At 38.6% G+C, this 23,225-nt stretch overlaps 1 protein-coding gene and 1 long non-coding RNA gene across 2 annotated transcripts; one reads left to right on the top strand and one right to left on the bottom strand.

Annotated features, from left to right (window-relative positions):
• Positions 1-272: 272 nt before the first annotated feature.
• Positions 273-11,876, bottom strand: LOC136250190 (uncharacterized). Its single transcript, XM_066042370.1, has 8 exons — positions 11,727-11,876; positions 10,898-11,324; positions 9,770-9,888; positions 6,423-7,043; positions 4,250-5,417; positions 3,468-4,098; positions 790-1,108; positions 273-651 (listed from the first exon to the last, which is right to left on the bottom strand). The coding sequence occupies exons 2-8, from the start codon at positions 11,313-11,315 to the stop codon at positions 394-396; spliced, it is 3,534 nt and encodes a 1,177-aa protein (XP_065898442.1). The 5' UTR covers positions 11,316-11,324; positions 11,727-11,876; the 3' UTR covers positions 273-393.
• On the top strand, positions 11,856-20,608 carry LOC136250192 (uncharacterized). The gene is made up of 3 exons (XR_010698454.1): positions 11,856-11,989; positions 12,044-12,330; positions 19,377-20,608. It is a non-coding gene; the product is annotated as an uncharacterized lncRNA (long non-coding RNA).
• Positions 20,609-23,225: the final 2,617 nt, after the last annotated feature.

The following is a 23,225-nucleotide window of genomic DNA, read 5'->3' as shown; positions in this document are numbered from 1 at the left end:
TAAAGTGTAGTAATTGGTATTTAAGTATAACTTCACATCCAATTTAAATTTGTGATGCCTGTACACTTAGTTTGGTTGCTGCTAGAACAACCACCAAGAGTAGAACACCCCCAGATCTGCAGCCATGATTTTTGTCTGTTGATTTACATGAATTTTCAAACTGATACTTCCTCATAGCACTCAACAAAATATGTAAGTACCACAGACACGCTATACAAATTCAGTCCACAATAGTCATGCAGGTCTCAATACAGGCAAATGTTGAACATTACTTATCTACAGAAAGTGTTTAGAAAATATAATGGCAATATACATACAATTTATTATTACATTAGTATACAGAGGAATTCTCTAAACTACAAAAAGGTTGGGTAGCATTTTTGTCGGGTACTGTTAATATTCAACTCGTTTCTCAATGATATCTACTGCCAAGTTGAGTTCTAGTTTGTTGAGAGTTGCTGTGATGTCTTCAATGGAGTACTGCCCTAGTGCTCGTGACAGTAGCTCCATACCATGTGATACCATGGAGTAGCGACGGTGCATCCGACTGATCTCAAATACCCCGGCAAGTTTTAATTGGTCTGCAAACACATCCCACTTGCCACTGGAGTCCAATATCTCACTGACCACTTTGAATGTGGGGTAGTCCATCTATTAATAGAAAATAGAGCACACTAGGTAACTCATGGTGGAACTATTATTACACAGAGATACATATTAAAATTTCTATCACCATAGGTTATGTATACTCCCACTATATACTATAAAAGCCTAAATAACAAGTTGTACCTTCTTTCCATGGGCGTATTGATCGTCCTCCTCTCGGGCAGCAAGGGTACCAGCCTCAGGAGATCTCAGATCGATCGGGTCTTTGCGATCAAACACTTGTGTCATCTCCATCTGGTAGACAACAGGTGGATCCACTTCATGCTTGCTCAGCGTCCCCAGTTTGTGGAAGATGGACCTGTACATACTCTCAGTTTGTGAGGGCTTGCATCCAATCATGATGCTGCGGCGCACACGCATCCAGTGAGGATTGTGACAGATCTCCTGTAGTATTTGTGTGATGAACTTATTGAAACTTTGAAAGTGGAAATGAGTCTTCTTTCTACAATGAGACATACAAAAGGAGTACAAGTGCCATCCATTAGCACAGTGATACAGAGTATTGATGTTACTAACAGCTTTTAGTGAATAAAGATTATATCTTGCCATGTACCATGAAGCCACCTAACTTCAATGGCAAATTTTTCATGGTACATATCTTATAAACCCTGGCTGGCCATGGTACATTTAAGTTAAACCATGGCTGGCCATGGTACATTTTAATGTACCATGGGAGCAGTACCGCCAGTTTCTTTATATAAAAACTCAAGCCGAAATTGATTGTGGGAATTTATTATTGGTCACGTGATGAAAACCATGCATCCAATTTCGTATCCTACAGCGGAAGCGATTTGTCACCCTTTCCATCCTATGAGTTGAGAAACATTGACTGAAGGTAAGAACTTGTGCTATAGCATATTCACAAGCGATTTGCCGCATTTTCAAATATCAACCATGCCCACTTTTCAAGTAACATGAGATGAACACTCTACAGTGAAGTTTACCCCTATAGATGTCTAGTGAATGTTGTAAACAGTCTGTAAAACAATGCAGCAGTTTTAAAATACTTGTTGCTGCTGTCCCATAATCGAATATCTATATAATAAGTTCAGCATTACTGAACAACCAAGCTGCGAATAATGGATGCAACCTTCACGTTAAAAATCAAAAGTAGTAGCCAAAGACATGGCTATAATCAGCATCCATGTCATGACAAAAATTGACGGCCATTAACATAATTACAGACTTTCCTTGGCTACTACCTGTGATTTTTAAACCCTGAAGTATGCACCCTTTATTCACAGCTTAGCTGCTTGCTATGTTTTGTACTTGCAAGTGTCACAGCTAGCCACAAGCCAACTTTGCTGAATTTATTCATTTAGTGGTGGAGTCTGGACTCCCTTACACCGGCACTTATTCATATACACACACGTACACACAAACACTATACACATACAGTGGATCCTCAGTTATTTGCTCTTTCACCCCGTTCACATTACCTTCTAACCTGAGTAGAGTATGGCATGGCTCAAAACAAAGTGCAGTATCAATTAGGGCTGGGACGAAGCTTCGAATGCTTCGTGGGTTCGAAGGTTAAGTAAACTTCGAATTATAAAAGTATCCTTCGAAGCTTCGTAATGCACTCATAGTCTACGAAAGAATTACAAATAAATCGCGTTATTTTTATTGCAGCTGCTTATTTGTCTTGCGTGATCATTGTTCGTCTCTTCGCGATCGATCTTCATGTGCCACGCCCACTTTTAAACCGTCGAAGTTCAGCTTGCTACCATAGTTGCAGCCTTAAAACACCTTATAAAGTGATAGAGAATGTATGGAAAACGTGGTTTTAGCCATTACTTGCTGTTTACCTATGCATGGTTGCAGTGTAGCGGACACGCCCATTTGCAATCGACCGATCGTGTCATTCAGTACTGCTGCTATGCATTTTCCAAATGCTTACAGACTTATTAAATAGGTTTAGAAAGATATCTTAAGAAGGATGCGCATAAATGTAAGAAAACCTGTAACTTGAAAGCTAACACCAAAGCTTCGAATGTTCGAACATTTTATTAGCGAATGTTCGAAGGTAAATTTCAATATTCGTCCCAGCCCTAGTATCAATCAATCAAGCCATGCTGAATTGAGTCCAACACGGCATGACAAGGAGAGGTGGGCTGGCCCAGGATAGAATACAGTGTGAATGCATTCTGGGCTGACCAACTTGGGCTAACAATAATATTTGTTTCCGTTGGCCAAATGAGTAGACCTCTATACTAAATGGATATGACATACTGTACTTCCGGTAGCTATAGACTCTTTTGACAGTTACACTCTAACAACACGTTGATATTCCTGGTGAAAGGAGCACCCACTAGCTTAAACATGGCAGCTATTACATTGTATGACCTATTTCAGCTGGTTCTACACTTCCTTGCTACAAACCCAGTGTGTTTTATTAAGCGTCTAAACAATTAACAGGTTATTAATTATTGTGCACTTATTTTAGCTCATAATTATTTGGCACATGCGCTATCAAGCTCATGTCTGATGCATTAGTATAAACACCAAGTTCAATAACTCAAGTTGCAAACACTCTGGCTAATCCGGGACAAGTGTGAATAGGGTGTTACAGAGTTAGATACAAAAATGTTCACGTAAGTGAATTAGTTCAGATAACTAAAGCCCACTGATTTATACACAGAGCTCTGTTCATACATGTACATACTCTAGCAGCAACCAAATACTCTAATTGAACAGTCAGTTTTAGTATTAGGTGTTTGAACAACTGAGGTTCACATAACCAAGGATGCACTGTACCATACTGGCCACTGGGGTCAATCACATTACACTACGATACTAACCTCATTTTAATCTCGATGACTTGTTGTAGTCCATGAAACTCAGTCATCAACTTGAAGTACATTGGACTATTTTTGGCATGGAAACAAACAGTGGCAAGCTGGCCACAGCTGCTGATACGAAAACAATTGACTCTTTCAGACTGTGACTGGCATTCAAAAGAACCCTGTATCAACAGGGATAGAAACTCGTAGTAGAATGCCGCAGAGATTGGCTCCCCGATATGAACATACAACTCCCATATATCATCAGCAAACTCTTCACGCAAATCTTTGGATAGAGCACAGCAGGAGGCATGCTGCCCCAGGATGGGGAAGAAGATGTACTCACTTCTTGAAGATTGATTAACAGGCACCGCCTCACCAAGACTATTATCCACAGTGATGCGGTAAGCTACCAACAGTTTAATCATCCAGTCTAGGAGGGCATCAAATGGAACATCCTTCATTTCCTCCATGATGACCAGACGAAGATGGGAGCGACTGATAATTAGTGATGATGTAAACAATTCCAAATCAACTTTGTTGTACTGGCTGTGTTTGTCAACAGCTGTGGGTAGCACCTGTGCCAGCACCTTTGGAATAATGGTTGGATCGGGCAAGAAATGCTTCTGTGGGTGACTATCTGTCTTTCCTGTGGAAACAACATACAATAACAAAATAACAAATAAGCAACATGCACTACCAAATGCCTTTACCAACAATTAAATGACTTAAAGAACACATCACATATTCCATTGTGGTATCTTCAGTACTTAAGTACAAGATAACATTTTCCAACTTACCAAAGAAAAGAGCTGGTGAATACTCTTGAAGAATCCTCAGCAACTCAATGTATGGTTTGCCATCACTTTCCATGGAGCAGTGCTCTTTGATAGAGCGATCCAGGTCCTTCAAATGTGCAACTGGTCTATCTCTTGACAGATTCACGATGTCTTGTCGAACCACTGGCCACTGGCGTGGGATATAGTGTTGGCTATTGTGCTCCAGTTGCTTGTAAAATGCCTTTGTGCAGTTCTGCACCTTGAGCTGCAGGTCAGCCTTGATTCTTCGATGGTCAATACTTCTAGTCTTGTACATAAGCATGAGGCTGTTCTCACAGTTGACAATTAGGTTATTAGTTGCTGGAGATTTTCTGACCACCTCAGAGATCACATGTGCTACCTTTGCTGCTTCTTTTTCTGTAATCCGATCATATACACCTACAACAACCACATGAGTGCCTTTAGGGGATGCATGAGCATGAATCAAAGAAAGTGATGACTGCATCTTGGTGTACTCAATGTATGGGTCATCAAGGAAGCTGTCAAGACCAATAACCAAAATTGTTACTCCGCTTGGCTTCATGAAGATATGTTGAAGAAGATTCATAGGCTGAAATTGCAGATCAATGATCTTGTGGTTGATCATTGTGACCACATACTCGCAGTCAAGATCAGCTGAGGAGATGGAACCTATTGCTTTGTCAATGGGCTGCCAGCCATCATCAAGATATCGTTGTATCAACAGTGAGTCTGAATCATCAATGCCGTCATACATCTTTGATTCCACACCACTGCACAGAAGATCCATTATTTCCTGTCCATACAGCAAGTCTCCCAACACCATCACATTGTGGTAGTGGTTCCCTGTCAGTGATAATAATGGTGACTTCTCCACACAAACTCCTTCATCAGAACGACCCATGGGATACTGTTGTGGTAGCAATTTCTTCACCCGGCTAGGCTGAATGTCCAGATTAATGGAAGCCATCTGGTAGAACTGCACAGCTACTTCGGTATTGCGTTCCCTTGCTTGATCCACTATCTCCTTCACCTTTGTAATGGTCAGGTCCATAAGCATGACATCTTCTATGCTGTGGATGAGGTCATTTACTTGTAGCAGCCCGTCAACAGCTTTGTAACCAGGCTTGAAATCCTTTATCACAACCCCACGAGTAAAATCCTCACCTTGCTAAAATAAAGACAAACAAGATCAAGTGTATATATGCAAATATGAAAACAAAAAACACCTAAAAACTTCAGTACTTGCCACACCACCAATGGGCCACTATCATTGAGTTTTAATGAAGTAGATTTTTGTTAGAAGCCATAATGTTAAACCTAGTATGTAGAAGGAGGTTTGCTGAGAGAAATTGAATGGATGTGATAAGAGTACATGGCTGAGCTTGTTGAGGTCATATATAGTAGTCACAATTATAAACACATTACTTTACAAATATGCACGTCCACTCAATATAATGCAGACAAAAGCTGAGGTGATTAGTATAGAAGGATGTATTTATACAGATACATGATATATATCCACATAGAATTACATCACCATCATGTGACTTTGCACATGACTTACACCACAAAAGGGAGTGCCCAGTCGCATATATAAAGGAGCACAAACACACTCCGTACAGCAGCACACACTTTCTATATACACACCCCGCATAACATTCTACACATGTATATGTTCAGAGTTTGTTCAAAGTCGCCCTAGTGTCTGCAACAAAATTAGGTTATGCAGTGTTACAGGTCACAGCATTTGTAAGATGTCCCATTTTATTAGCAACTGAAAACTACTAAGTTTGTTCCTCATAATCTAATCAAATAACTTCATCACAGCACATCCCTAGTAACCACCACAATAACAAAATGCTTGACACCTTGCATAACTTATCATCTTGTATGCTCACAAAACTTTGATTTTTGATAACTACAAATGAAAGTATATATCACCTTGAAGAAAACCATGTTTGAAATACAAAAAAAAAGAGACATACAGTATAATGGAACCAGAACAAACATGGGTACTTGGGACCACCCACAAGGTGTCCTGTTTTTCCAGGTCAGTTATGTAGTAAGGGGTACATTGGGACATTAACTAAATGTCTGGATTATTTAATATTTACATTTACATATAGGTGTCCTCAAGTGTTCACAATAATATTCTCTAGCACAAACAACTCACAGCAAAGTCCACCAAGGTTAAATTAATTGCCAGATTAGCCCCTCCTCCAATTATAACGTCAGAGCATAGCTTCTTATGCCACTTCAACTCATCACAAAATTTCCCTCTCCATTTAATGCCTGTTATAACAGGGAATGGAGCCCCAGAGTGAAGCTCATGTGGTCGCTGCTTGATGCTTCTACTAAACACATTGTCGGACATTGGAGAATTGGTCCCACCACTGCCAGATGAGCCTCCAAAATCATCACTAATTGCACTAACCCGTGGTGTAGATATAACTCTCTCATGGCCATTTCGGCGGGACCCCAATAGAGTGAACTCCTCAACTTCCATTGGTGAATCTGCAGCATCTTGCATCTGAGTGATACTGGCTTGTTGACGGATTCTTTCAGCCTTTTCCACATCCCGACGAGCACTTCGCACCATCAACTGCACCTTGTAACCAATTGTCTTTTGAATGATGTCAGCTGCATTGGGAATGTCCTTGTTGTCAAGGGAGATGCCGTTGATTGACTGGAGGTGCATGTACTTCTTGAGGTAAGGATGATTACTAGCCACTCCGCCTTGGTTGATCTCTTTGATCAGCGTCACACGCTTGAGAGATGACTCAATAGGATGAAGCTGTAAACAAGGAGCATAACATATACTACATACACTGTATCACACACTACATGTTGCAAGCACTATCATCCCATTCACACTACCTTCTAACTAGGGCTCTCAGTTTCAATTAATTTATTAATCAATTACTACATCGATTAATCTATAGGTAGTGAACACCATGCATATAGCATCAGTTACACTTCATCAACACTGTACACAGTATAGTAGTGGTAGTCTACACACCACCCAGAATAACATTATAGTGGTAAAAGGAGAATTGAAGGAATGGCAGCAGTTGATAGGTAGTTACAATTATGGCAACACTTTGTCAGCACTTACAGGCTGAAGTGATGCAACTTTTGCTATAAAGCACAACAATACCTGGTTACCTATAGCAGTGTAGCCTCCCAGACAATTAGGCACCACAAATATTTTAGTACATTCTCCCTTGTTCAGATTACTCGTGATTTGATTAGTTATCAAGATGGCTGCTATACAGAGATTATCAGTTTATATTTTCCTATGGTGCAGTTCTTTATTCTTAAAGTATAGCAGCTACTGTTTTCAGAAGATCTGGATAAGAATATTTTAATACTAATAGTACTTGCATGTGTAGTTGTACGGCTTCTTGTAACTTAGTACTTTATGGAATAGTACAGAGAAGCTTTCTATTTGTTATAGCGAGCAAAGAGGCTTTTCACTTCGAATTTTTATTGATGACGTGTATACTACACGATTAATCAATTACAAAATTTAAAAAAATCAATTACATTTTTTCATCAAACAATCGATATTATCGATTAATCGTGAGAGCCCTACTTCTAACCCAGGTACAGTACAGCATGGCTTGAAATAAATCACAGTGTGAGCCATGCCGCAGCCTGGCTCAATAAGGTGGGCCAGCACAGGTTGGCACAGGCTAGGACACTGTACAAATTCCAAGCGGGTATACTTTGCTTCTGTTGGTCACACAGCAAGTTGATTTTGGTAGACCACAAACTGCTTTGTTCTACTGACGTGGATATACAGCGGCTTTGTGATCATACAGCTTAGTCTTCGCTGGATTTCAGTACAGTTTTATTAAGTGTCTAAACAAAGAACTGCATACTACACTTTGTGTGCTCATTAGTGTTCGACACATGTAATCCCTAGTCAGTATGTTGAGCAGTAACATGGACAAGGGCTGACTTGAGTTTGTAGACCCGAGTTAAAAGCAAATGGAGTGCATGTCTAATGGAGTAAATGGAGTGCATGTCTAGTATTATTGTACAGTGTAACTTTTCTAATCAGATCACTTCATAATAAGACCACCCATCTACAGTACATAAATGCAACATTAGTGTACAAAGGGACCTAGCCACCTGCTTAATAAGGTCAGGAATGATTGTCCCAACAGCAATCATTACAAGCTTAATAGCAAACATTGGATACACTATCACATTATCATAACAAGATCAGCTTTATTACAGTAGAGACCATTGTCTGGGCTAACACAAAAAAGACACAGTTTCAAGAACATGTTCAAAAGTAGGGATAAACAACAAGAGGCACAACAATGACACAAATACAGTACATAAAGGGACCAGTGGATAACCACCATAAAATGGACACCTGCATGTCCAAAATCAATAGTACATAGTAACCTATGGACACCAGGACAAAAAATCAGCTGTAAAATTATATCTGCCAATCTAAGAGAGTGTACCAGACTATACTTGATGTGTACTGTTAGCTGTGATAACAGGAAGGTCTCCATTCATTCCTCTTTGTTTATCACAAAAGAAAAGCTTATACAATTGATGTCACAATGCAGTACAACATAAGCACAACAACTCTTTCTATGGTCTATGCAAATTTATTTGTAGAGAATTAATTCGTGAACACATGTTTTCAAGGATTCTAATTTTACAGATATTGGACTTGATGCAAAGACCTACTACATTATTGAACTTTTAATGACTTTGCAAACAAAAGATAAACCATATGGAACTAGAGAACTATTCATTAATACGAAGAGTTGAGTTTCTAACGTACCACATTTTATACAGCCATCGATAGTTAACCCATACAACAACCGTTTCAACCATTGTCACATTGCAGGCTTATTTTCTTGAATGGGATAGGAACAACGAACACTGATACAGTATTCTCCCTCTAGGACTGATTAAAATGGTAGGGGATACCATTTCAATACAAGGTCCCTTGCTGCAACTAACCAACTTGTGGTTTGTCAACAGCTGCTACAAGGAATATCAGGACGGGTATACAGGTGGGTGGGTGTGTGTGATACAACTCTACAGATGATCTATAATTAACTTCAGGAGAACCTAATTTGGCACACAGGAAGGTTATTAATTTGAGGGAACTTGGGCTGTTGTCAAGTGGTGAAAATAAAGGCTCCAGGAGGAATGTGCACGTGGTGAATTGCTATGACTGCAACTATAACAATTACTATATATTTATAGGACTTCAGTGAATTACACTAGATAAAAATTAAACAGTAGCCATGCAAAAGGAAAGAACACACACTACTACACTAGACACATGCACAAATACAATCACTCACTCACTCACTCACTCACTCACTCACTCACTCACTCACACACACACACACACACACACACACACACACACACACACACACACACACACACACACACACACACACACACACACACACACACACACACACACACACACACACACACACACACACACACACACACACACACACACACACACACCTGACGAGTTATGATGGATAGACCAAGACTACTCATATCATCCTGCCTCGTCAACACCACCCTTGTTGGCTGGTTGTGCCACAATACTGCGTCTGACTGCCCAGCAACTGGCTTGGGTGCTATAGCAACACAACAACACAGCACTCATAAGGACAGCTTTGATCACAAGTGTACCAATAAGTATTGACTTTCACTATCAACTTTGATAAATGTAATTATCCTAAGAAAGAGAAGCACCAAGAAATGAAAGCTCAACAAATTTACTAACCAGAAACCTGAAGAGAGCAAGCACTTTGGGAAGTTGCAACACTTTTGTTTATATCCATTATCACTTTATTAGGTCAAGCCAAATGTCAGATAAGGTGTTTACTTATAAAGATTTTAAATACATAGTTGCCAAATGTTCAGCATTAAAATACTTTCTATTGGATGATTTAACTATCTACAGCATAAATGGAATTTTAAATTAATCTACCACCCCAACATTTTTTCCAGTTGACTACACTAATCAGACTGTAAACACGATGGCATTATCTAAAGCTTGTCACTTTGAAACAGTACTACTAGCAAGCTATACTGTATACCACAGTTAAGGTTCTAAAGTATCCCTTAGAACATAAGCTGCTATTGATTCTATTGGTGGGTTCTCTATATTACAAGCACATGGGTCCACTGTGGTATTTTTTCAGAGGTGAATCATGTAGACCTGTTAGGACCACATATTAAACTTTGCCCTAGAGATGATCACCTTTGATGTCATCACACCACATTTCTAAACTATTTAGTCACTAGTCGTTTAGTCTCCCACCTACACAGCATGTGTAGCGATGAAGAATGTATAATACAATGGTAGAGGCTTAGGCTGTTTACTATTACTCAATGATTCAGTAGTTGAATGGATAGGACAATACCCCAGCATACCACAGTAAACATCCCCTATCCAAATTGGTTCCTAAACTGATTTCCTTTTAGAAGGTTTAGCCATGGGATAGATACACTGCAACATTTTTAGAAGGTAATTTGGTTTGTGTGCTGTATAGCACGTGTGTATGTGTGTGCTGTATAGCACGTGTGTATGTGTGTGCTGTATAGCACGTGTGTATGTGTGTGAGTAGTTTGCATGCATACCTCCAAATATTGTCACACACTTCTTAGCCAATTTCTGTGGCTCGTCTTCAAAGTCCAGGCACATGTAATTATTTAATGGACTCCTGTCTGGTATAACAGAGTGCCTTGCTACAATTAACATCGTGTTTTCTCTGAGATCATTTATTTGAGCCACAAACTCATCCACGTTTCTCAGTTTCTTCATAAAGTTATCCAGGGAGTTAAACAACAAGACAACATGCCTGGCCTTCCTGATAGCCGCACTTAACTCCTTAAGGCTAACAATTACACACTGTGTGTCTACTACATTGAGACATTTCAGTTGGTCTCCCAGCTGGTTTGCTGCAGCTGTTTCCTTAGAGCTGGTACCATGGATGATTATAACTCCGCCAGTCAAACTGCTCACATAGAGCTGAAGTGTCACATCAACCGAAGCCATTGTTCCTACCTGTAAACATGATAGAACACCCACACAATAATTATATTTAACAAACCAATATTTTTATTGTCACTTGACTGTGCAACTCATCAATGAACCTTGCAACAGTCAATACGCTATACAGGCATATCATAAACAAACATTACATACACTAGTTGCCTATGACCGAGGGGAGGCAGAGTACATAGCGTCGTATAGCCATTAGAAGTGTTTGTGTTCACAGTTGTACTTGATAGGGCCACTTAAACATGGCGGTCTCCTATGGACACAGTGATAACAGCCAAGGTAAACCCAAAGCTTCACCGTCGCTCCTTTTCATACTGTACAAGCCAGGTACAACACATGTACACGTACAGGACAGTTTTGATGGCAAGTATTGTTCCTACACACTTCTAAAGTAATGTTACCCACCTGTTACAAGTGTTCCATCAGATGTCACCTTATTTCACTGACAAATGGGTACACTGCGTTGCACTAACATCACGATCATTGATGGTATGTTCACTTCGATGACGTCACTATTCCTTGTTCTATTTAAAGCGCGTTATTGTATTGTTATGCTGTTACAGTGTTATGTAAAGCGCGTGTGACAGCAACTCGGAGTTGACTACTAGATACGAGATACGCCCACCAGTCTGTGGCTCTGGGTAGAGAATCTATGGCTCTACCAATCGGTACGTTCACTGTTCAATAAATCTCTTAGGTGGGTGTTTTACTAGTACTTGTAGATCAAACTCGCCCTACAATGAGGGATCTAATTAGACACGTGATACCATTCGTTGCCCCTGAAAAGTGGTACTATCTTGGGTTAGAACTGCTGCACCACGAACACGAAACATCACTGGATGTCATTGAAAAAGCGACAACAAAGTTGAACAAAACACGACGCACAGTTGTGCTGTAGAAAGATGTTTAGTAAATGGCTGCAGACAGATGCCACACCCACTTGGGGACAAGCTAATAGGAGCTGCTTAAAGTAATGTAGTGAGTAGCATTAAATCATCATTATTACAAGGTGAGTATTAGCTACTTGCTTTCAGTTATCTAGTTGTGTAGCTATACTAGCATAAAATTGTGAGCTGCCAGCATCATAGTAGGAGTCATTGAGTTGATTGGTACTGCAGTGATAGCGAGGGGTCCGAAACCAAGCAAAAATTGCCTACGAGATTTCGAAATCTTTAGTTTTTACCCAAGATTCTGGTGAAGATTTCAAGACTAGATTATCGTGTAATATTAGTGTGTATCCGACAATTTTCAGTAATTTAAAGATTTTGATTCCAGAGATTTCAAGATAGACCTACGAGATTTCCAGCTTGTTTCGGACCCCTCGAGTGATAGTCTCAGCCCACTTTTTCCTGTCATCAGATAGAAGGGAAAGGATCCTTAACACATTAACAACCAAATTCTCAGTGTCCACTGGTTAAATCAACGAATTGTGTCACACTAACCATCCAATACATGGTAGCCATACTCACTCAGCATAAACTATAAGGATGACTATGTTGTTTACATTTATGTAGCAACTAGTTGCGGTACCTGCCCTTCGTGCAGGTTGAGCTATAACAATTATTGTGCCTGCCCTTCGAATACCATACATGCATTGCTACAGGAGCTAAATACATGTACATGTCATTGATCCATTTAGCTCACCAGTTGTAACACAGACATTATTGATGCAGCAGGCATTCAAGTTCATGTATAATCTTTCTGACATTGACACACACATGTTGTAAAAATAAACAAACAGCAAGTATATGTATGTGATATATGGAGTTGGTTTTTGCATCCATATAATTGATCAGTTGAGTACACAGTGAAGTTGAATTTTAAAGTTTCCAGCTGATCATGTGCTCAGGGCTAGACTAAAGGTGGGCCTGCAAATACCCATAGTTTATCACTGTTATCCATAAGTGTGAACTATAAATTCCATCCTACTCACTTAGAAGTTTATTATGTACAGTAACTCAAGTTTCTCGGCTCATTCGTAGCCTCGACCACTCCTGTTTGTCTTTGGCTCACTCAAAGCTGTATTCCTATCCCATTCAGTTCAGGCCTGTGCTGTTTGTAGTCCAGTTGGATTTTGTAAAATGGACATCACTACAGGCAGAGATTCCTCACTATTACTCTTCTACTTTGCTGTGATGCACCTATTTACCATTCAAGAAGCACAGAAACTCGCTTTCCTTCATTGCGCCTTGTTTAGAATTGTTTGACACGTCTGACATCAGTACTATTGACATAGCAACGGGATTTCAAAGTAAGTGTGTTTCTGTAAATTCACATTATATTATACTTCGACTTTCCTGTCTGTTTGCTTTCTTGCTGAATTGTAAGGTTAGTTCATTAGTTGTAGGCATGAATTCCACCATTGGATAAACAATTTGGTATAAAGAGTAGGCTTGTAGAGTTTGAAGTTAATTACTGATGTACAATTTAGTTATGTACAATTTGATGATTTTAAGGAGAGTATGCAAACCTACCTTTTATCTGTCTTTTAACAAAGTAGCTAATTTTGTGTTATTGTGTTTGCTTACATATAATGTATGACGTTGTATTTTGTCTGTAATATTGTGTGTGTATATATATATGCATGTATGCATGCATGATGTATGAATGTATATGTATGTATGTATGTATGTATGTAATGTATGTATGTATTTAACTAGCTCTGACCAGGGAAGAACGGCCATGCCGACTCAATCAATCAATCAATCACTGACGAAAATTAGGCGTGGCATATCTCAGAAAAAATGTTCAAGACTTTTATTCCATAGTGACACAATAGCGGTAGAATTCACCATGTAACTACCACCAAAGGGTGTATATTATAACGTAGATCAACAGCGTAGGGTTGCAATCACCATTCCATGTAGTGGGAAGCAGCTGTGCTCAAAATACCTGTTTACGAAATTGTAGTAATGGCGATTTTTCAAGGCTGTACAACAGCAGGACATGGTAGAAAATTCTATCAATAAACTCCTTGGTGCTGGCTTGATGGCGATCAATATGCAGCAAATCCGGGGTCAATCGGTGCTACCGTTTGGGAGTTAGCTGGACCACGGACAGACAGACAGCATTTCAGCTTTATATAGTAGATAACCACAACAAAGTTATTAACCAGCAAAGTCTAAACACCAGCTCAAACAAACAACAAAATCCTAACTAACCTTTTACGAAGTTATCTTACACTCCAAAGAAGTACTCTATATGTGACCCTAGGCCTGTTGAGTGAAAACCCAACTTATCTGCATTTTCCTCTAACTGACTTTTGTTGTCTAGATGGAAAAGCCAATGGGCTGTTAAAGTTTCAGCCTTATCTGGTTGCTTTTGGGGTTATAGTGATAGACAACAAGAAGAGTAAAACAATTGATTTGTATATGGGAAGGCATTCATCAAAGTATAGTTTTGGGCCTAAATATACCCATGCTTATTTAGCAAGATGGTTGTTCAAACTTAGAAATGGCGATGATACAGTTACATTTTACCACAATGTAACCAATACATGTAACTCACATTTGCTTTATGGTAGAAAAATGAAACAAAGATATTCTTACTCTCCATGAAGAGGCAAATCCATTGGTATGTCAATTCGGGTCTTCCTTCACTGTTTACTGAAGCAATTAAAACATACATAAAATTATTTATGTAGCACGCGATTTTTGCCCAATGTAATTCAATGGAAAAAAACAGAATTATACAAACAAGTCAGGTTCAAGTTTTGCTCAGCGGGTCACATATACTTTACTTACAATGCAGTCCATTCCACAGCTGGTTTCTTTGTGCATTATTGGAGTTGAGCATGCATATATATGCACTTGTATCCACCATGCCACATCCTGGATAAAACAGTCAAATATCAACTCTACCTGTCTTCGTCAATGTATAACACCTCTTAGGTTTTTAATCTTGTGTATTTCAGAGGCTCCAGATACATTTCAACAATGCAGTTAGTTTTCTATAATGTCCTGAATATAGTGGCATTTAAAGCTAATAATAAAAACACTCACATGATCTAGCCTTATACTAATAGTAAATTGTGCTTCTCCTCCTGGGCTGGTTTAGGTGAAACTGACTTACCAAATATTACAAGAAGCTCTGGAGGTTCTGCCTCAATCAGAGGAGGATAGGCTAGAAGTTTTATATTGGCAGTGGGGAAATGAGGAACTATGCAGACTCTGCAGATGAAAATCAGAACCAAAGATGGTGATAAGGGATCAGGTTCCAATGATAGATTAAGTTCAACTGTAATCCTCTGTCTGTTCCTTAGCTGGAGACCGGAGATGGTCATTATCATCGTTCAGTTGCTCTGAACAAGGCCAAACTAAGGCGTCCTTAGACGTGGATCCAGGCAACCCGAGGCATTGCTAGATGTGGACTCAGTCAGATTCTCAGGCCCACCACTTTGGGCTGTTGATCCATAGCAGTCATTCACTTGTCCATTGCACTCATTCGAATCTAACCACTAAAACTGCTTTATAGCTGTCAAGTGCCTAGTTACACCCAAAGAAGGTACACATGGGAAATAATAGCTAACTACCATATACGTAAAAATTTTCAAGGTACATAATTTTCGCGGGTTTCGCGGTTGCTTGGCTTTCCACAAAATTTTCATCCTTGAAAATTAACGATTATCAGGGTTAGCTCTATGCTTTCTAATAGGTAACCTCAGTGAAGAGCAAGTAATCCTCAAAAATAAAAACGCAAAAATCCTGAAATTCGTTGATCCGCAAAAATTATGTACCTTGAAAATTTGTACGTATACAGTATTTAAACAAATATCTGAGGAGTGAGGAGGTACTTAACTGCAGATGAATGTAAGGCCTGAGCACCCAAAACCAAACCTCGATTCTAACATGACATCACAGATAAATAAGTACATGGAAGACTTCCTCAATAAATATCTTTCTTCTCAATTGACAGAAATGTTGAGACTTCAGACAGCTACATTAAACTGCATTGCTCCTTCAATATCAGCTTGGCTTTATCCACTAGAAGATCAATTAAGAGAACACACATGACATACAGATCTCCACTGTAAAGGTGGTGGGCCTGATGCAGTGTGCCATATTCCCTATTGGTAATGTGAAGACATACCAGGATACTAGAGGCTGTCCATCCTGGTATGCCATATGCACAGGTAAAATTCCTGGCATTCTCTTTGGCGAGAACTTCCCCTCTCAGCCAAAGTGGAGAAGGGTAATGTCCTTGCTAAGGCCTTAAATAAAGCCAAGGACAGCAGCAATGGATGCTAGGTGTCTAGTTACCACAGGAAGAGAGAGTATATATAAGGCTGGTTCATTTTTTTGAAAGGAGTCCTGCCATGTTCGATCAGAGAAAACTACTCATACAACTCACACCATCAAAGAAGGGGCCTTCCAGCTACCAGCGAGGCCGTTATCCCGTGAATCTTTCAAATATCCGCGAGACCATTACCCCCGCAAATTAAAAACAGCCTTTCTTCCACAAGCTGGCCTTTCCATCTCTAGGTAGGGACACATACAAAAAGACAATAGATTCATACACCTTCACTTACAGCTTTCAAGATCTAGGCTTGTGTCAAAGCATGAAGATCAGCCCACATAGCCCTTTTTAAGCAAGAAGAGAATTATCCAAATCCTTTGGGTCCTTGATACAATCTAGGGCTGTAAAAACTGGACCTAGAAAATCTCCCTTCACCAATCCAATGTTTCTCTTAAGCCTGAATTAGACCCACAGAAGCCAACTATCATTATGTGACTGGATTTTAGAATACTGATCCAATTCGTATTCGCACATTAAAAGTTTTGAGATAAGTGCTTTTAAATATTTTAAGCCATTACAACTTGCCAAGGGAAGTAAGCATGCATATGAAATTTACACAAGAGATGGATCGATATATTGACTTTCAGGCTATTTCCAGTACTTGTAGAGTTTCCCACCTAATAAGATAGAAAATCTGAGGATTTTGCGCAATTGGACAAGCGAAGTAGTATCACGAGTGCTCACAAAGTTGTGAAAGGTGGGGGCAGAGTGGTTAGACTTCATAATAGAGGTACAGCATGATTGAAGTCCAGACATGAGATTACAGGGCTGTGCTGGCTGATAATATTATGTAGCAAAAACCACACAGAAAGTGTTTGTCCAACCACAAGAGTCCATCCACCTGTGCACCACTGATTCTCGTGAAGCCAGGTCAGTATTCTGAGTAATGCTGAGGGTCAAAACCAATGGTATGATAGTGTAGCTATCCTCTGGTGGTGTTAGTTTGATTTTGCCTGATGTGTGATTTGGATGGGTTTTGTAAAATCTGTTCTCATGAATCCAGGTCAGTAGTCTGAGTAATGCTGATGGTCAACACCAATGGTATGATAGTGTAGCTATCCTCTGGTGGTGCTTGTATAATAGTGAGAAAGTTTCTGGCATCTTACCACTTGCTTTATACACAAGGCATATTATTGTTGCAGTGCAGGGCATCTATATATATAAAGCTGAAAAGCCGTCTGTCCATCTGACCGTCACGCCGCTTACTTAGTGTGTATAGAAATAATTATAAAAATTTTCATTTCTCTCTAAAGTTGGGCATCCCAGAACGTGGCTGAGTGAAGTCCCTGACCAAGTTACTCGAATACTTAACAGCATCTATGTTTTCATTGTCCCTTGCTTCAATCTTAATTATAATTATTTGTTGCATGTTGTTTGTTTATAGCTTTGATTCTGCACTGCACCACAAATACAGACTATCTGTAGTACTTTGTATTATAGCTAGTATTTGTGATTCTCTACATTCAAATAAAAATTTTAAGTGATTTAACAAGCATTATATGAGACAAATATGGTGAGGTGAACTCCATCTTAGCATGCATTCATTTGATCATTTGACAGACCTGCTATATAGGCTATAGTTGTAGGTCAACTATTAGGCTATTGCATGCGTTATGATAAAGTAGCCATGTAGCTATAATAGTAGTTGTGATAGCAACATTACCAATCATGGATGATTATGCCTAAAATTTCAATGTGACAGCAATACTTGACATGCTACAGAAGCTGCAGTGACATCTCTTGAATCTCGATTCTTAGCTAACACAAATAATTATGTTGTTATTATTTGTTAAGGATGTAAAGGCAATGCCTGTGTATCATGAGTATGTGCATTGTGTGAATTTACAAACAATCATACATATCATCATTCCAGTAATTATCTAGTCTGTTCTTAAAGGTGTTTAGTGATTCAGAATTTACTACTCGATAGGGAAAATTGTTCCAATTATTGATCACTCTCACTGAAAAACAATTTCTTCGGCTGAGTATACTTGAAAACGGTTTGTATAGTTTGAAGTTGTGGCCCCTTGTGCTATTATATGTTGCTGGATGGAGAAGGGTGGATGTGTCCATGTCAAACAAAAGTTGGTAGGTAAAATCATGTCACCTCTTTTACCAAGGATGGTAGCTAAGTTTAGGGATTTCAACCTCTGCACCAGGCAAACATGATTTGGACCAAGATGGATGTGTGATTTCAATGTATCTAGTCAGACCTGAAATGGAATGCTCACATTAATTACATACCACCTAAGAATCCTAGAATTTCTTGAGTGTAACATTTCACATGCTTCACTTCATACAAAACAGGTTAAATTTGTTCGTCCATTTTCAAGTGATTCCCAGTCCAGCTGGTCCATGAAATTACAGTGGGGTCATATGTATTTGTTACAAAGCAGGCTGCTCTGTGTTAGAACTGGGAAATATTTCAATATATTGACAATATCGCGATATTGAACTACACAATATATTGTATCGAGGTAAATTATAGAGCCACAATAATATCGTCTAGACAATATAATCGCCAATATTGCCTAATTAAATGGCTAGTGGTTGTGTTTCTTGCACTTGCTATATACCTACAAGGAAAGGCAATTCGATTATGGGTAAATTCCAGCTGTTTTCTGGCACCATTTCACATTCTATGATATAATATGATGCAATAATGTGTTATGTAATGTTATAGTCTCACTGCTTGACAAATTTAATTATACTCAATATTTAATCATATCGTGAATATAAGCTTGTCAATATATCAAACAGCATTATTTTCAGTATTGCCCAGGACTACTCTGTGTCGGATCTACTCAAGAGTTGGTAGACTGCCAATGTACCAACACTGTTGTAGAATATTCAAGTGGAGGACAAATGAATACAGTAATGCCAGAATATTTATGTATACAAATTATATGGATATCCCATTTTGATTTGTACCTTCACTTTGCAACATACTCAAGAACAAGAAATTACCACCCTTTTAATCTCCAACCACTGTCATTAACCAAGATCTCACCAGTCTTTTTTTCCATCTATAATTTTGCTTTGGAACAATAATTGTCTAATTCATATCAAGTATTTAAATCTATAATTCACCTTATTGTATTTTATTGATTTGTCCGTATGTTTTCTTTGAAGTTGTACAGTATAGGTAACCAAAAAAAAAAATTTCTCTCCCATCTCATTCTAGTCTTTTCCTGTCACCAGTAACTTTCTAGTTAATTTCTCTGTGGACATTATGCTCTAAACTGAAGAAATAGTGGTCTTCTAAACAATTTATCTTGTCAAGATCAGCAGAAACAACTGACATCCAATCGGCTAATGTATTGTAGTAACAAAACTTGCCTTGGTCATACAATAAATGGATTGAAGAGACCTGCTTGATATATCAGGTAGGAGGACAATCACTGCATGAGACAGCTATTAATATTTTATTACTACCCTATGCATTTCAGCAATGATAGCGGCTAGCCAAGCTGCAAGTTTTGATTCAGAAAGCATTCCATTCTGTAGAATACACCCCATCCTGGATTCAACTCACTACTCAAGCTGAGATATCTGGCATTAGTCCACTGCACCGTTAATGAATCATTGATGTTCACACAATATAGCCTCCTTGTGGTATCTGAATGTTTGCTCCTCACACACTGCACAAAATTCCTTTAGATTCTGAGTTGATTCAACTTGTCACCATACTTATTTCCTTTGTAGTGTAGCTACATACTGATTTATGCCGATTAGAAAGGTTAGTGTACATTTTAAAGTCAAAGTAAGCAAAAACAACTCACATACTAGTAAAAACAAGTCATGCATTAAGTTCCCTACTTGATACATCCGAAGATGAACACACTGAGTCAGCTAATTCCACAATAATATTAGTACTTGAATTCCACAATTAGTACTTCGTTACTAATGACAACCAACAAGAACCCACAATCGATCCTTAAATTGTTTCTATCTTTCTTGGGGTACGTTTGATTACCTGCTGGAGGTGCTACCGATAACTTGTACAGCAATGGTAAGCTGCAAGCTTCAATTTGAGAAAGCATTCCGTTCCATAATTTAGTCCATCATTCCGTTCCGTAGAATAGACCCCACCTGATCACTTCACTTAATTTCTGCATTATAAATTAGTTAAATGTGCTTATGATCAAACGTTTGTGATCTACCAATAGAAGTTCTAGAACATTCTATGTATGTTCTATTAGAAGTCCTCAAAAAATGTGCACTCTATTACAATAATACTATATGTAAGAAAAGCTACTCTCACCCTGCTGGTCATAATCTACTTCATATTAAAACAGCAGAAGAAAATCTCCAAAATATACAAGCCAAGGTCAATTTTATAAAGAAAATCTATAGTCCACAAATTTGCCTTCAGCAAGGACTCAAAAATTTCAACATGTAAAAACTGCTTTTATCATGTTTTCTCAGAGTACTTACACTCTACCACAAACGGACCGGATGTGATCTATTTAGAGTTTTCAAAAGCTTTCAACCAAGTTCCTCACAATTAATGAACTACTTCTAAAATCTAAAATTATTGGCGAATCAGTATTACTGCATGGTGACCTGTGGTACATAGTTTAAATCATATCTAATAGTCTCAATGGTTCACTCCACACTATACTTCCAGTCTTATCAGGTGTGCCCCAGGGGAACATCCTTAATTGGACCAATTTTGTTCCTGGTTTACATTAATGACTTGTTTCTATAGATTCATCACTGCAATGCATTATCTTTTGCAGATGACATGTACACAAAATACTACAAACTCATTTCTTAACTACTTGACACCCTCAAACTCCATGCAGGCGGATGACCACAACTCTTTATCTGACTGGTCTCATGACTCAAAATTTATCTTTCAACACTAACAAATTTCCTTTAATGCAAAGTTCCTTACTTGGTGATTCCCTAATAATGTCTATAACAACACTCATCGTGCATGACCTTGGTATCGTCTAATCCACTTACTTGTCTTGACAAAACCACTACAATCTAAAGCTTAATTACAGAATTTTTGGACATACATTCAGCCAATCTATTAACATTACAATCCTGTATATAGCACTAGTAAGATCCCAGCTATTCTATTGTTCTCCATTATGGTATCTCTATACCTTCTCCATGATATATCTCTGCTCTCAAAAGAATTCAGCACCAAGCCACCAAATATATTTTCAATGACTATGTTTCTGATTACAAAATTTGCCTTATCAAACTCAACCCACTGCAGCTGTTTCCATTATTGTATACTTATGATTTTTGCGCCATCCTTAAATCAATCCACCATTCTACAAAGTCTTCTTTTAGTCAACAAATTTGAGCATGTTTATCTAAGCAACTTCTATTTCAACAGATTACCTCAAACATTTAGCTAACAGCTTACCAGTAATCAACTTGACTCAGCCTTTCAAATTCTATAGCAGCACTTTATGAATAACTTTGATCCAGACAACCAGCACATGCAGTTACCATTTTGACTTGTCCTTGCAAAATGTGCTTCAAACATCCCAAGCCTCTATTGTTGTACCATCACTGACAACTGTAACATTGCATGCATGCACTATAAATATTACTTGCAGAGCAGTCAGTTTATGCATGCATGGAGATATAAATTAGTAATAAATTATACTTTCTAAGTAGTCTGCATTGGTTAAGAGTCGTAGGGACCAGTGGCAGTCATGAGTAGTTCAGTTACACACTTAAAGAATGGCATATACAAACGGGACCATGGAGGGGGGTTTATACAAGATCGAGATACTCTAATAGAACAAATACTCTAGAAAAAAAGGGTGTAACTAATCACTGAACTGGACTACTGGACTGGCATATTTTTGGTTTTTACACATTCTGAGGTTGGTTTTATTGAGTCCTGCTAGCCAAGGGCCTTCAGAAAACTTGCAGTCTGTTACTAAAATGATGAGTGTGAGGAGTGAAATAAGAAAAACTGACTTCTAGTGATTTCACCTTTATTTATTATGTTCTCCTACAGTGCATATACCTTTACTCCTTATCAGTATGCTGCAGGGAATGTGCTAGTTATGGTTAACCAATGATAAAGTCTTGGAGGTAGTAACAAGCTTGTACAATGCTAATAAATTTGGTCACATATTACAGTACGCCAACCAGCACATGTAAGAACTAATCATGATAGCAGAAAAACTCTACAGTTGTGCAATGAGCTTGTATATTACATGTAGGAACAAATTTAACTACAATAGATTATCTTAGGAAGGATAGGTTGTGTCCCAGGGATCTGAGCTATTTAGTTCAAGGATATAAGTACAGTGTATCATAGGTAGTACAAATATAGTAAAATGGTTTTTGGCTAGCTATTGCTAGATATTACAATCTCCAAAACACAATATTAAGAAGTGTATAAATGCCGTAGAGCATAACAAGTAGTGAGAAGTCAGTTTTTGCTTACTCCACTCCTCACACTCATCATTTTAGTAGCAGGCTGCAAGTTTTCTGAAGGCCCTTGACTAGCAAGACTCATAAAACCAACCTCAGAATGTGTAAAAACCAAAAATATGTCAGTCCAGTAGTCCAGTCCAGTGATTAGTTACACACCCCCCCCCCCCCCCCCAAAAAAAGAAAAGAAAAACA

This window comes from Dysidea avara, chromosome 3 (genome assembly GCF_963678975.1).
Source record: "Dysidea avara chromosome 3, odDysAvar1.4, whole genome shotgun sequence".
Classification (NCBI taxonomy): Eukaryota; Metazoa; Porifera; class Demospongiae; order Dictyoceratida; family Dysideidae; genus Dysidea; species Dysidea avara.
Note: the sequence above shows the minus strand (reverse complement) of the source record. Positions and strands in the feature narration are given on the sequence as shown.

Coding starts and splice junctions, on each gene's coding strand:
- LOC136250190 (XM_066042370.1), bottom strand. CDS start 11,315: ATGGCTTCGGTTGATGTGACACTTCAGCTCTATGTGAGCAGTTTGACT. Junction 7,044..9,769: donor TATCCATCATAACTCGTCAG/GTGTGTGTGTGT, acceptor CCTTGTTTACAG/CTTCATCCTATTGAGTCATC. Junction 5,418..6,422: donor TAACCTTGGTGGACTTTGCT/GTGAGTTGTTTG, acceptor TCTTTATTTTAG/CAAGGTGAGGATTTTACTCG.